Genomic DNA, 13,233 nt, shown 5'->3' on the forward strand with positions numbered 1-13,233 from the left:
AAACAAGTTGTTAACTTTTAGTGTAATATTTCTGACAGGACTACAAGACATGGCTCGACCTGCGGGAGCTGGAGACCCAAGTTGGAGAACGCTATCTCACACATGAGAGTGACGATGATCGCTGGGAAGAATATCGTCGGGATCACAGCGAGGGCAGTAACAAGACCTCGGGCCATGGCTGCAACAAAGCCAGTAATTCCCCGATTCATCTGAGCCCAGGGCGCCACATGGAGCGTGTGAGCACGCTGTGAGGACTCGATAAAAAAAACCTTGAATCTCTTTCCCACCTCTATCGGAGGCCGATGATGCACAAACAACCTCCTCCTCCGCAGTCTACCTTCTATCCTTTTCTCTATCTCCCTCCATGGTATTTTTTTTCAAAGCACCAGACTATTTATATGATGTACATGTTTTTGAAACTCTGAGTTGTCAATGAGGTCTTTTTTTGTTCTTTACTCGGTTGTCGCATCACGGTACGGACAGAAGCCTTCAGCAAGTTTCCCCTTTGCTTGGAAGGCAAACCTTTTGGTTATATCTAAGAAACACTTCATTATCTTTGAGAGATCGTATTGCTCAGATGAGAAGTTTCAGTGTTTCCTCTGAATTCAGACCTTGTTAAATGTCTTCATGGTGAACAAAAGGTAGCAGTTAGTTTCTTCGGATATAAGGAAATCCTGCTCTCTGGCACTCAGGATACTGTTTCCTAAGAGTCTAGAACTCCAGGGTTACCAAAAGGTGGAAAGCTCATTATTTTAACCTACCTCCTGAAACAATAATCCTAGTTGCAGATGTTTTTGTCAGCAACGTCTCTCACTTCTGGCCTATTGTGAATTCTTACTACTTTATTCCTTAAGCAAGATTGGTTTATATTATTGTTATTTTTATTGTAACTCCTCAAAAAAATTCTTTTACTTGCCCCCTCAAAAAAAAACAGGAAAGTATTTCTTGATCCCTCGAAAAAGAAAAGAAAAAAAGGCAACAACAACAGCATTAACTACAACAACAACAACAACAGCAGAAACAACACTCAAAAGGAATTTGTCAAGCCTCAAGATACATTCAAACCCTAAAAAGTTATAAAGAAGTGTTTTATTTAGTACTTACTGAAAAATAGAATGCCGCTGCAGGGATCACCTATTGGGGATAATAATAACAAATATTAGATTTATTTTGAGACCATTGTTGGAATGGTGTGATCGAAATTCTTTTCAACTATACTAAACTCTTGCCATATCTCATCACTTTGTGCAATATCAGGGTTTTTATTTTTTGCTGTAACCCTAGCGAAGCATTGATCAAATTACAGCAAAATTTGTTATTTGGTGAAAATTCATCAATTTCATCAAATGTAACCAGAAACTTCAGAAAACAGTCAAGATTTCAGACCTTAACAAAAAAGTTTAGAAGTCACTTTTAAAATGAAGTTATAATAGGATTTGAGGCATTGAAATGAAGTTGTTGCATTTGGTAGAAAATTGTAAAATGGGATTTGTTGAGGCAAAATCATTCCTTACCTTATGTTGGAATCTGCAGTATTGTCAAACACTCATCTCTTCAATAGTTAGGACTTACATGAAAAAAATAGAAGAAAACAATTATTTGAACGAACATTGGCGTCTGATTGTAAGCCACCTCGGCAAGTATTTGATTCAGAAAATTCAAAATTATTTTAGCCATTATCATCTTTGGGTAGGTAATGAGTGAAAAAAACAATAATCGGTTGACAATTTTTAAATCTTTTTAATACAATTGATACCAGTTACAAATGGGGGGCGGGGGGTCCACAGGTTACGAGATTCGAGCCCACAGTTGCCCATATTCTAGAGCAGATGTCTTTAAAGACATTGGACACTATTGGTAATTGTCAAAGACCAGTCTTCTTATCTCAACATTTGCACAAAATAACAAACCTGTGAAAATTTGAACTCAATTGGTCGTTGAAGTTGCGAGTAATGATGAAAGAAAAAACACCCTTGTCACACGAAGTTGACGCTTTCAGATGCTTGATTTCGAGGCTTCAAATTCTAATTCTGAGGTCTTGAAATCAAATTCATGACAAATTACTGCTTTCTCAAAAACTACGTTATTTCAGAGGGAGCCGTTTCTCACAATGTTTTATACTATCAACCTCTCCCCATTACTTGTTACCAAGTAAGGTTTTATGCTAATAGTTATTTTGAGTAATTACCAATAGTGTCCACTGCCTTTAACTACTTAACGATGAATCGTGCACTGGTGGCAAAGACCATTTGGAATCATGTAACCCTTAAACGGTTTTACCCCTGATGCAATTTTGACGTCAATTAAGAGTAACTTGTTCCCCTGTTTCTGTTGAATAGCACAATGTATTATAATGCTGGTTTGCCCTGATAGGACAATGGTGTAAGTAACACTCCATTGTGTTGTATGAAACAGAGAAGTCCAATCTGGGCTAGTTAACAGTATGACTCCGTTAATTCAGTGCTTAAAATAGTTATGCAGGTACAGGTGTTTTAAAAAAAAAATGAAGCAAATAATTTTCGCTTTTTAAAAAAAGAAGTATATTTTGGCTTTATATAACTATCAAACTTCCATGATGGATCAGGTTTTAAAATTTTAACCAGTACAGAGAATTGAAGGCGGATAATTGAAGACTGAAACTCTGTGATGACCTTTTTAACTATCGGATTGGGAGATTATGTGAAGAGAGAGAGAAACACATTGATGTGGACAGTCATTGTAAATTTTGTCAATAAAGTGATTTCCTAATTATGATATTCATACAAATTTTGGTAATATGCATATCGGTTTTCATACTAGTCAATAATGCAAATGGAAAGAATAACATTTGAAGAAAAACAATTGTTTTACAGGGTTTTTTTCCTGAGAATTTCCTTTTTGTCTTTTTTGGAGTTTCCTCCCTCTTGTGGCTTGAAAAAGTGGATGTGTTTTGGGTTTGATTTTATTTTTAATTTTAACAACCAAATATCTGTAAAGTAATATTAACCATTTTGTTAAAGAATTGTTTGACATTTCTATCAATTAATTACTCTAATTTCACAATAAAACCAACACAATAATAGGCGTAAAACAAATTTGTTTTCTATAAATCCATGAGAATATTAATTGGTTTTCAAACACATCAAGTTAACTTCCACTTTTTAAACGACTGTACCGGTACTACCTTGTACATCATTCACAGTCTGCTGAAAGACGAATACCTCACAGATGTTTAATTTTTTGTCTGTCACGTTGTTCCGCCTGTGCAGTGCGTGTTGAGGGAGCCCTTTATATGCAAATGAATAGCAGCTGCAACATGGGCACATAGCGTATCAATGACTAAAGGGTTATGGTTTTATACCCAACAAAAAACTTTTAAAGCCCTTTTTGCATAATGCATCACTCCCTTGCGTTGCTTTGGTTTAGTAGACTCTAAAAATGGAAACTAAGATGTGCCACCATCGCAAACAGCTCCTCCCAACTTCTCCTTTGAATTCCGCTAGAAAATGGGCAGCACATCAAACATAAATTGAAGCACAATTGTATGTTTATATTGGATTTTAAGGAGTTTTTTACCATGCCTGTTTCGTTTTTCTTTAAATCACGATAGGCCTGCTAAACTGTTACATTGTTATTTTACTGTTGTTTCATCAGCTGGTATATTTTTTTAAATGTATATTTTAAAACCACACTTCAGCTTCACCTTGTCTCTACGTTGCATTTTTTAGTTTTTTCATTTTAGGGTTTCATTGTCAGGGTAATTAGGTGTGTATTTTTATGTGTACAAAATCAAGGTTTTATCTTCATTTGACGCAAAGTGCTTTGTGTGGAGGGGAAAGCCAATACGCAAAGCACTTCAGTCTAACAATGTATTCTGAATGGTTTTGGTTCTTTTGTTAATACATAGCTGTATATATATATATAAGGATATGTAAAAAGCATAAGGCATTGTCAAAGATTGCCTGTTACGTTTGAGTTATTTTCTGTCTTAATATTACTTTTTTTTTCCTTTTCTCTATTTGGTGTTTGCCGTCGTATGTGCATGATTCTTGGTTTAAAAAGGAGGATGCAATCTTTCGCGTTTTCAGAAAACTAAACCAACCTTGTTTAACTTTTTTATTTTGTTTTGGCACATTTATTTTAGAGCAAGTATTCAGAAGTTGTGTGAGGAGAATTGTTGCTACATGAATATAACCGATATACATGTACTTTATACAATAAAACTAACCTGGGGGTTTTGATGCTGTTTTCTATATTCAATTAAAAAAAAAAAAAAAATGGTGGTGACAAACACTAATCCCCAAAATTTAAAACATAAGCTATTAGCTTGGTCGCTATCCTCTCATTGACACCCGACACATGAAGGCCTCCCTGCTTTGTTTCCATGTTGTATCTTTTGCATAGCCCTGCTCTTCAAACCATGTTTCCCAACCCGGCTCCTTCATTTCCAACTGTGTGGCATAGGTTGGAAAAGCCAAATACTTTATGTGCCTGTGGCCCTACCACATTTGTAGCCGCATCCTCTTTACTTCAGCCTCTCAGTCATATATATTTGGTTTGCGGTAACACCATATGTGTATCTACTTGCCAGGTAGAGTTTGTTCTAGAGAACTGTCTTTCTTTAATCTACCACCGCAGAGCAGATTTATCGGATGTTCAGGAGACTTCCCAGTTCTGATAAAAACTGTCCTGCTTTTTAACTACTACCTGGGCGGAAGGTATAGAAAATTAGCTGGGACTTACTACTGTAGCTTATAGGATCGTAATTAACTGTACTACCACGGAGTCAGTTCTTGAATTGGTCTCAACGTTTTGACTAGCTTGCTCTAGTCATCGTCAGGAGACTGTTGTAACTGTGAACTGCCTCCCAAATTTATTTTCAGTATTAACAATTCTGATCCAAGTTGTTTCAACCTTTCAAACTTACCCCCCCCCCTTTTTTTGCCACCTCTGATAATAATAGTATGCAAGTCATCTCTATCTGTCAGTATTACAACTCTAGACTTGAAGCTGTTGCGGTGATAGCAAGACGACTCTCTCACAGCTGTCTCGTGACTACCGCGCCAAAGCAACGTGTCCACAAGTCTACTACAACCCCGTCACATTTCATTTGCCTTTCGCTTGGTGGAAAAGTAAACATTTATCTTTCTTTTCTAATACATACATGGTGCTCTGAGCTTGAAGTGATATTAGCTGGTGATAAGTCAACTTTGGGGGCTGAAAGTTATCAACCAAGTTTGCTATAGATTTTAATTTGATGAGAGAAAGTTGTGAGTGGGTCATTTTGATATTTCTTCTGAATTTCAAAGATGAACGTAGATGAAAGGGGAATTTGTTCATTGACAAAATGTGCTGACAGAAGAAGCACGATAGTGTCTGCAAGTTTAGAGTTGTGTTGATTAACATGCATTATAACTTTTTTTTTCAAAAAAGACTGATTCGGTGAAGTGATCACCCTAAAGTTATTTACTTTCTACACTTTCATAATGACGTTTTGATATCTCTAATTAATTTGTGAAGTAGTGTGTGCCACATTTATATTGGCAAAATTTATTTATGCAGAGAGAGAAGTTGTGTCGTGTCAATATTGCACACCCCTGCAAATACTAACTTTGGAGAATCATCATGGTTCAGAAATTAATAGGCCTACTCGAAAACTTTTCTTTAAATTTGATCAAACTTCCAACAACAATGTCATGGCAAATCTTATACACTCTTAACAGATAAACCTGTGCAACTTTCTTTGCAACTGTCAACAACTGTTTCTCCCTGAAAAACATGAAACTTCTTTCAGTAGGTTCGTTGGAAATGTCAAGTTTTGGTTACTGAATGGTGGAAATTTTGATGTTTGTATCTTTGGACGTCAATCGTGTCGTAGGATAAGAATGAAAACAAGTTTGTGCCCCTCTGTTTGTGTTTTTTCAACTGTAGGACTTGAGAAAGTCATCAATACTTTGTGATAGGTAAGAAGAGGGTGCCAATTATGCCTGGAAAATTGCCCTTTTATGTGACGCTTTGTTTCTTGTGATGTTGGTTGGTCATCGGTGGTTGTATTTTTTGAAAGTTTATTAGAGGACTACTTTGCTGTGGAAAATATAGGGTTATCAATCAAGCATTGCCTCTTTGGAGACAAACAAATAATAGCCATCCAAGAAGGAAAGTAACAGCATTTGTTTTTGATACTGGATCAAATTTTATTATGACTTGTGTATCATGGAATGGAATAAACAAAAAATAAATGGAATGAATGATCATCGTGTAATTCTTACCGACAACTTTGGATAGTCTGGTATCTAAGAAGGGATTACATGTGGAAGTTGCAATGAAGTCTTAGGATTAAAATGCCTGTCAATATCAGGCAGTTTTACTAACAATTTTCTAACTTCATATGAAATGTGGAGTGTATTATGTGTTTTAAGTTACTTCTGTTTTAAAATTAGCGACTTTTTGGTCAAAAATATTAACAGTAACGTGTACTTTGGGTATTATTTTTTTTTGTATTTATTAATTTCATTTGCTGTTATGCAGCGAAAAACTTGTATTGTTAAGTGTATTAATATTATTATTGTTATTATTAATACTATAAATACAAGGGCTTATTATTGTACATAGTCTTTCCCCCATACAGAAGCTGTAGGAACAAAGGTATACAGTAAAACAGTATAAAAACAGAATGGAAGTGGAGGGTAATATTATACATACAGTTCTTATTAAGATCACCAGGTTATTGGTGGATACTTTGACAAATAAAATGCACTATTACAAAGACATGGTTTCAGACTCTTTATTTTGGAAGGTTGCAGAGGAGGGGTTGGTAACATCAGGCCTGGAATTATATGGAGGCCTTGGTGCCCCTCCTCTTGGTCTTAGTGCTTTTGGTCTTGGCTTTGATGCCCCTTGAAAAGTTTCCCTTAGATTTTAAGATGTTCCGGTAGAAGTGCCCTTTTCAGAACGAAAATGTTGTCCCTTGAGAGCTGTGTGTCGGAAGTCCAGGGCTTTGTGACTCTTCAATGTCCTATGCCACATAGTCTACACACCTTGCTCTATACAACAGGTTCTTCCCGCTGAGGGTTGTTAGTTATAAACTCAATTTGTCGACCCATGTGGCATGTCTTGGCCGAGCGGATTAGAGCACCGGACTCAAACTCTGGGTTTTTTTGACTAGCAGAGTGTGGATTGGAATCCCAGTCATGACACCTGTGTCCTTAAACAAGACACTTAACCATTGCTTCGTCCTTCAGATGTGACGTAAAGCCGCTGATCCTGTGTGTTGTGTAACGCACGTAAAGAAACCCAGTGCACTTATCGAAAAGAGAAGGGATTTTCCCTGGTGTTCCTGGTTTGATCCGTAGCATATTGCGCCACAGCACCTTGTAAACCATTACATGATGCTTTAAAGGAATAGGTCTCATTACTTCAAAACGAAGCTCCACATACCTTGCAGGAAAAAATACTGAGCGCTTTGATATGCCCCTTAGGGGTGTGATAAAGTGCTACATGTATATAAGAAAGCTTGTCATAAGAAAGTTTATCCAAGCAGATCAGAAGATGTGCCTCTCAAGAAAGGATGTGTTCCAGAACTCCTTGTCTGATCAGCTGCTCACATTGAGATCTCTGAAGAAAATGCTGTAATGATCAAGAAACAAATAATCAGCTTCAATATTTGTTTTATGTTAAATTTGCATTGGGATGAAGAATATTATTTTGATTTACCCTGAACACTGGTGTATGTTAGCACTGTATGTATGCTCGGTACTTTTCCGAATTCTGTGGAAAAAATAGCTGCTAGGTAACTTTTGACAATTGTGGAAGCTCACGGTGTCCAGTCGGGTGTGGACATAAAAAGACTTGCTTTTCTCAAAAACACAATGCACATTTTTAAAAATCTACTGGACTTTAACAAAAGAATTCCAAGTGATATGCTTTGCCTGAAATAAAAACTATTAATGTTAAAGATTCATTATCCATTCAGTTTATACCTGGCTGTTTTTCTTGAGTACGATGACGGTTCCATCTTCTGTTTCAAATTCTCCGTGATCAACTAAACATCGAACCTACACACACAAAAATAAAGTATTAAATCCTCTTAATGTTTTTGAGAAGAATTTAGGAGGAACATGTTGGGAGAGTGTTTCATTCTATGTTCAAAGGAAAGTTCCTGAAGGCGTACAATCCTGCTATCCAGAGAACAGCCTGAATGTGCTGGACCATCAATGTGCCCAACTATGGGATCAATCCAACATCTGACAGGGCACCAAGGCAATGACTAGGGGCATAGAGTCAACTGCCTCTGTTGCACCCATGAAGGTGCATGCCTGCTCTTTAGTACTGAGATGACCAACACAGTGTTCCAAAACAAAAAATCTGTTCATTGATTTTTTGTTTCCTGTTCAAAGTTCAAGTTGGTTTTTTTCAAATTGTTTTTGCCGGAACCCCCAAGAAGTGTGCATCAGTCATTCTATTGCCTCGTAAGAGATCACGTAGTAATCTGTGATAGTATCAGAAAATAGTCTTACCTCAATGTACAAGCTTTTTGGTGGTTTGCGATCCTGAAATAACAAAATATATATATTTTTGTGTAAGAATTTGATTTCCATAAATTTGTTGTAATCTTATAACATGATGTTATAGCACTTCACAAAGTGCAAGATATGCAAAGCTGCTTTTGAAATTATGAGACCCATTCTTCAAAAGGTGCTGCAGAGCAATCTGCTGCCAACTATAGCAGAAACACAGAAGGCAAACTAAACCCCCTTCTCTTAGTGATAAGTGTACTGAGTTCTTTTACCTGCATTACAAGACATGGGACCTACACACAGACATGGTTTTCCTCCCCCATCTTAAGGATGAAGCAATTATGATCAAGTGTCTTGCTGGATCGACTCAAATCCACAAACACAGCACATTACAATAGATCCAGTTCACAGACCGCTTGGCAACGACACACCTTTACTGAAACATTTTTTCTGTGATAATTTTTCTTTAGTATACAGTATATAAAAACTATGCTAAGAAACATTTGCAGCAACTTTTTCTGTCAAATGAGCATATAATAATCAAGTTACCAAGAAAATGCTGAGCATTTCAACTTGATACTTCAGTTTTGGTTCAAACATTTGAGTAAATTTAAAAAGTTCAACAATAAAACGGAAACTGTATTACCTGCGTCAAGTCTAATCCATCATTGCCTAATGACCTCATGTATGATGCTAAGGACTTGTTGTATTTAGTAAACCATTGGACCTAAATCATAAACAAAACAACAGAAAGATATCACGTCGGCTCACGGCTAAAGGGTCATTAATTGCAATTTCAGATCTTTAAATTTCAAATGGGCGTTAAGTGAAAAATGTGTAAAGTTTCATCTTTAGAAAGTGTTGTGAAATGCCAATTGCTTCATATTTGAAGAATGGTGTTAAACCAGGTCTGAGCTATATGAAATGAGGAGCTACACTGCTTGGCATAAATGCATTGTCTCACAAGCTGGCCTGGAATTCATCTTTGAGAGGGCAAGGCCATGTTGAGTTAGCAGAGGGCACTTCCATTTTGCTATGGGAAACTTTTGAAGAGGCACCAAGGCCAAGAACATAGGTCATTGCCTCTGTGGCCCCCATGCTATTACAGACCTGCATTAAAGACCTGCATTAAGGACACTATTGGTAATTGTCAAAGACCAGTCTTCTCACTTGGCGTATCTAAACATATGCATAAAATAACAAACCTTTGAAAATTTGAGCTCAATTGGTCATCGAAGTTGCGAGATATGAATGAAATAAAAAACACCCTTGTCACATGAAGTTGTGTGCTTTCAGATGCTTGATTTCGAATTCGTGGAAAATTACTTCTTTCTTGAAAACTACGTCACTTTACTTCAGAGGGAGCTGTTTCTCACAATGTTTTATACTATCAACCTCTCCTCATTACTCGATACCAAGTGAGGTTTTATGCTGATAATTATTTTGAGTAATTACCAATAGTATCCACTGGCTTTAAGTGCGTTTTGTAGTAAAAAATCAAAGACTGAGTAGCCTTGTCCAAGGCTCTTTACGCAAGCACCGGCCCGCTCTGAATTCACAAACTGCATTATAGATACTATACCGCACGGTACATAACGAAGCACCGTTTTCGAGGTGGTTGAATCTTGTACCATGCTCGTTCAAACGACCTCGTTGTACGAGGTTGAAACCTCGAGAAACCTCGACCCAAGGGAATCAAGTACTGTTATGTACCGTGCAGTATGGTATTTTTGCAGTTCGTGAATTCAGAGCGGGCCGGTGCTTGCGTAAAGGGCCTTGGACAAGGCTAAAGACTGAGAAGTAATATTCATTTAAAAGAAACAACAATGAGTATTTTGAAGCTGTTGGAAATGTAACAATCTCCTTCAGACCTCAATCTTCTCACCTCTTGTTCTGAAAGGTTCTGTCTGACGTCCGCTGGAAGCACGCTGCCAAATTCCCATCTCATATTACGAATAATGGCAAGTCGATTAAATCTGTAAAGTACAAACATCTTGTTATAAGTAACCCTCCTACTGTTTTACCATTCAATGTTGTCCATGATCTTGTGAAGAATTCATCTACACAGTAGTCAATGCCCCTACTAGTACTTACTGATAAATCAATACATTCCACTGTGGTTTTGAATGAAATATACAAATGTCAGCTTTCAACATAGTCAACGCCCCTACTTTCTGATAAATCAATACATTCCACTGTGGTTTTGAATAAAATATACACATGCCGGCTTTCAATAAGATAGCTTGTGGTGAATGAATCTACAGTACACTCTTCACACTTGAATCATGTGCATACACAACCCATTCAGTTGAATGGCCATTTGGATTGGGCAGAAAACCAGCTGGAAAATGCTACTAAGTAGAGAGGTAATGAGGGGAAAGCAGTGTTTGAAGTGACTCCAATTTATACAAACTAGAACAAATCAACATTTTCTTAACCTCACTTCCTATTTGAAGACTAGGTGAACAAAGACAAGATTTGAATGGGATTTGTTTCACACCAAATTGAATAAAAATTTACGCAGTCAGTTTCCCTTGTGGTTTTCTTGCATGATTATATGATTATTGTGGCTACTGGGACAATTGTTTACTAACAACCAAGAAGGTAAGATCTTACAAGTAGGCAAGGAGACACCTCTTGTTCCTCTCCAGACAGGTGTGACGGAACTGCACCCCCGAGAACAGACCTCGTTCCCCCTCTACTGTTGCACTCCTGCAAAAAAAATAACAACAAAACCGTCTCCTTAATTATGTTTTGAAAAGAGAATCTCTACCATTCATTATGTGTTTAATAATATACAAACTAAGAAATTAATCGAATGTACCCAAATCTTCTTTTAGTTTTGCCAGAGTTTGTGCTGGGTTCATTACTAATACAACAACTAAAAAATAGCTCTGCAACACTTGTTTTTATTATTATTATTATGATTTTCTTTTTTTTTGTGGGGGGGGGGGAGCTTTGTGTTGATATCACACTCTTGTTGCTATGGATTGATTAAAGACACTGTACATTATTGGTAATTGTCAAAGACCAGTGTTCTCACTTGGTGCATCTCAACATATGCATAAAATAACAACCTGTGTGCTATCAACAGCTCCCCATTACTTGTTACCAAGTAAGGTTTTGTGCGTACAATTAGTTTGAGTAATTGCCTTTAGATGGTGGACCCAAACTATTGCTTGAAGATAATCACACAGTTTGTAATGAGTACGGATAGGTGCAATAATGCATCCATCTTCTTGAGTCTACTGACTGTACTTACACATCAGTTTGATTCTGATCATACAGAGCTTTCATCTCTTCCAAAACTTGCCTCACACCATCTTCCTGAAAAGTAAATCGGAGCAAAAAAAAAAGACAAAACAAAATCAATGTGTAGTTTAAACAGTGTGAATGAAACTCAAGATTTTCATATATCAGAAAAAGTTTCCATAAAAGGAACTGATTGATTTTATATAGGGTGCGTTTCGATTAGCTTCCCTTGGTTGACCCGATCTGCCCCCGGTACATTGAATAGCTTTGACGTCATTCCAGGGGCTCACGCAGGTCAGCCCCAAGTGCCCTTGTGGAACGGGTCACTTGTGGCTGGCCTGAGGTGCATGACGTCACCACGAGAGGGCGAATGTGATTGTTCGATTAGCTCTTGTCAGGGGCTCACCCGAATGAGCATCGGGGGGTCGACACAGGGAAGCTAAATTGAACGCACCCAAGTTGTCAATGACGATGGGCATGATCCTTGCTTGGTAATGTCTTTTTTTTTTTTTTTTTTTTTTTAACTGACTGATCCTCCATTCAAAAAGAGAGTTTTTTATCGATTAGTTTGTCTACATACATTTGTTATAGTATAATTATATTTTTAAATATTGAAAAAAATAAGTTTTAAATTCCAGAATCCAGCTCATCACTCACTACAGAATATAGATACAGTCCCTACATTTACACTTACACTATGCCTATACAGCACAGGCTACACTCAGCATGCTCAGTCACTGTTCTGTCATTGTCTGTGTACTAACTTAAACTATACCAACCCGACGAGTACATCATGTATGAGATTTAGACAATTATTATACACTCTAAATGTTTATTGTGGCACTTTGAAGTTTTTGTGGGTCAATTTCACAATATTTCACTCTCAAGTAGAGTAGGCAGCATTGCATATATATTGTTTACAATTAAAATATTATAACATCTTTTCAATTCAACCACAAAATAAGCCCACGTAAACATACAGATTGTTGAGGATGCCAAGGCCAAGGGCCCAAGATGAAAAGTTGCATAATGGGTAAATAACTTACATTAAACGGTAACAACGTCCCATCAAGTGACCTTTTTAATTCGCGAATCAGTTCTAAAACCTTTTCACAAAACATTTTGACGATACACTTTTCGGTTTGCCGGTATTTTTACATTACTGAAATTTGCCGCGAACGCGTACAATAAATTAGCCAGGTTCAAGATAACCCTTCCCGTCCTTGTGTCTTTATATAAGTCAGGGTATCTGACTTTTCCTCTTGGTGTAGCAGAACACATGCAGTACAATTGTCAATACTACGGATTATAATAAATGCCAACTATTTTGGTTTCCAATTCATGAAAGAGGCTAGTTATTATGAAGAAAAATTGATTATAATGGCTTTAACAAAAATCTTGTCGTATGATTTTGCCTTCTGGCAGATCGAAATGGAGAAAGGACCCGCCAACCTCACGACAATACGCCTCCGTTTAAAATGCACAC

The 13,233-nt window shown here is 37.1% G+C and overlaps 2 protein-coding genes across 4 annotated transcripts in view; one reads left to right on the plus strand and one right to left on the minus strand.

Moving 5' to 3' along the window:
• LOC139938556 (serine/threonine-protein kinase D1-like) overlaps positions 1-4,076 on the plus strand; it is a 78,315-nt gene extending 74,239 nt beyond the window's left edge. For both annotated transcript variants that reach the window (XM_071934131.1, XM_071934139.1), the window contains one exon: positions 39-4,076. In XM_071934131.1, the coding sequence (XP_071790232.1) occupies positions 39-251 (213 nt within the window). In that variant the 3' untranslated portion in view covers positions 252-4,076. The remainder of the gene's footprint in view (positions 1-38) is intronic.
• Positions 205-12,921, minus strand: LOC139938572 (DNA replication complex GINS protein PSF1-like). Of its 2 annotated transcripts, none has more exons than XM_071934149.1 (8): positions 12,794-12,921; positions 11,758-11,822; positions 11,112-11,207; positions 10,381-10,471; positions 9,142-9,222; positions 8,496-8,528; positions 7,959-8,033; positions 205-7,605 (listed from the first exon to the last, which is right to left on the minus strand). In XM_071934149.1, exons 1-8 carry the CDS (start codon positions 12,866-12,868, stop codon positions 7,537-7,539), a joined length of 585 nt encoding a protein of 194 aa, XP_071790250.1. In that variant the 5' UTR covers positions 12,869-12,921; the 3' UTR covers positions 205-7,536. The 2 variants fall into 2 exon arrangements, with proteins under 2 accessions (XP_071790250.1, XP_071790258.1); XM_071934157.1 differs by having other exon boundaries at positions 12,790-12,847.
• Between the last annotated feature and the right edge of the window lie 312 nt (positions 12,922-13,233).

This window comes from Asterias amurensis, chromosome 1 (genome assembly GCF_032118995.1).
Source record: "Asterias amurensis chromosome 1, ASM3211899v1".
Classification (NCBI taxonomy): domain Eukaryota; kingdom Metazoa; phylum Echinodermata; class Asteroidea; order Forcipulatida; family Asteriidae; genus Asterias; species Asterias amurensis.

Coding starts and splice junctions, on each gene's coding strand:
- LOC139938572 (XM_071934149.1), bottom strand. CDS start 12,868: ATGTTTTGTGAAAAGGTTTTAGAACTGATTCGCGAATTAAAAAGGTCA. Junction 8,529..9,141: donor ATGGATTAGACTTGACGCAG/GTAATACAGTTT, acceptor TTGTTATTTCAG/GATCGCAAACCACCAAAAAG. Junction 7,606..7,958: donor TACTCAAGAAAAACAGCCAG/GTATAAACTGAA, acceptor TGATCATTACAG/CATTTTCTTCAGAGATCTCA.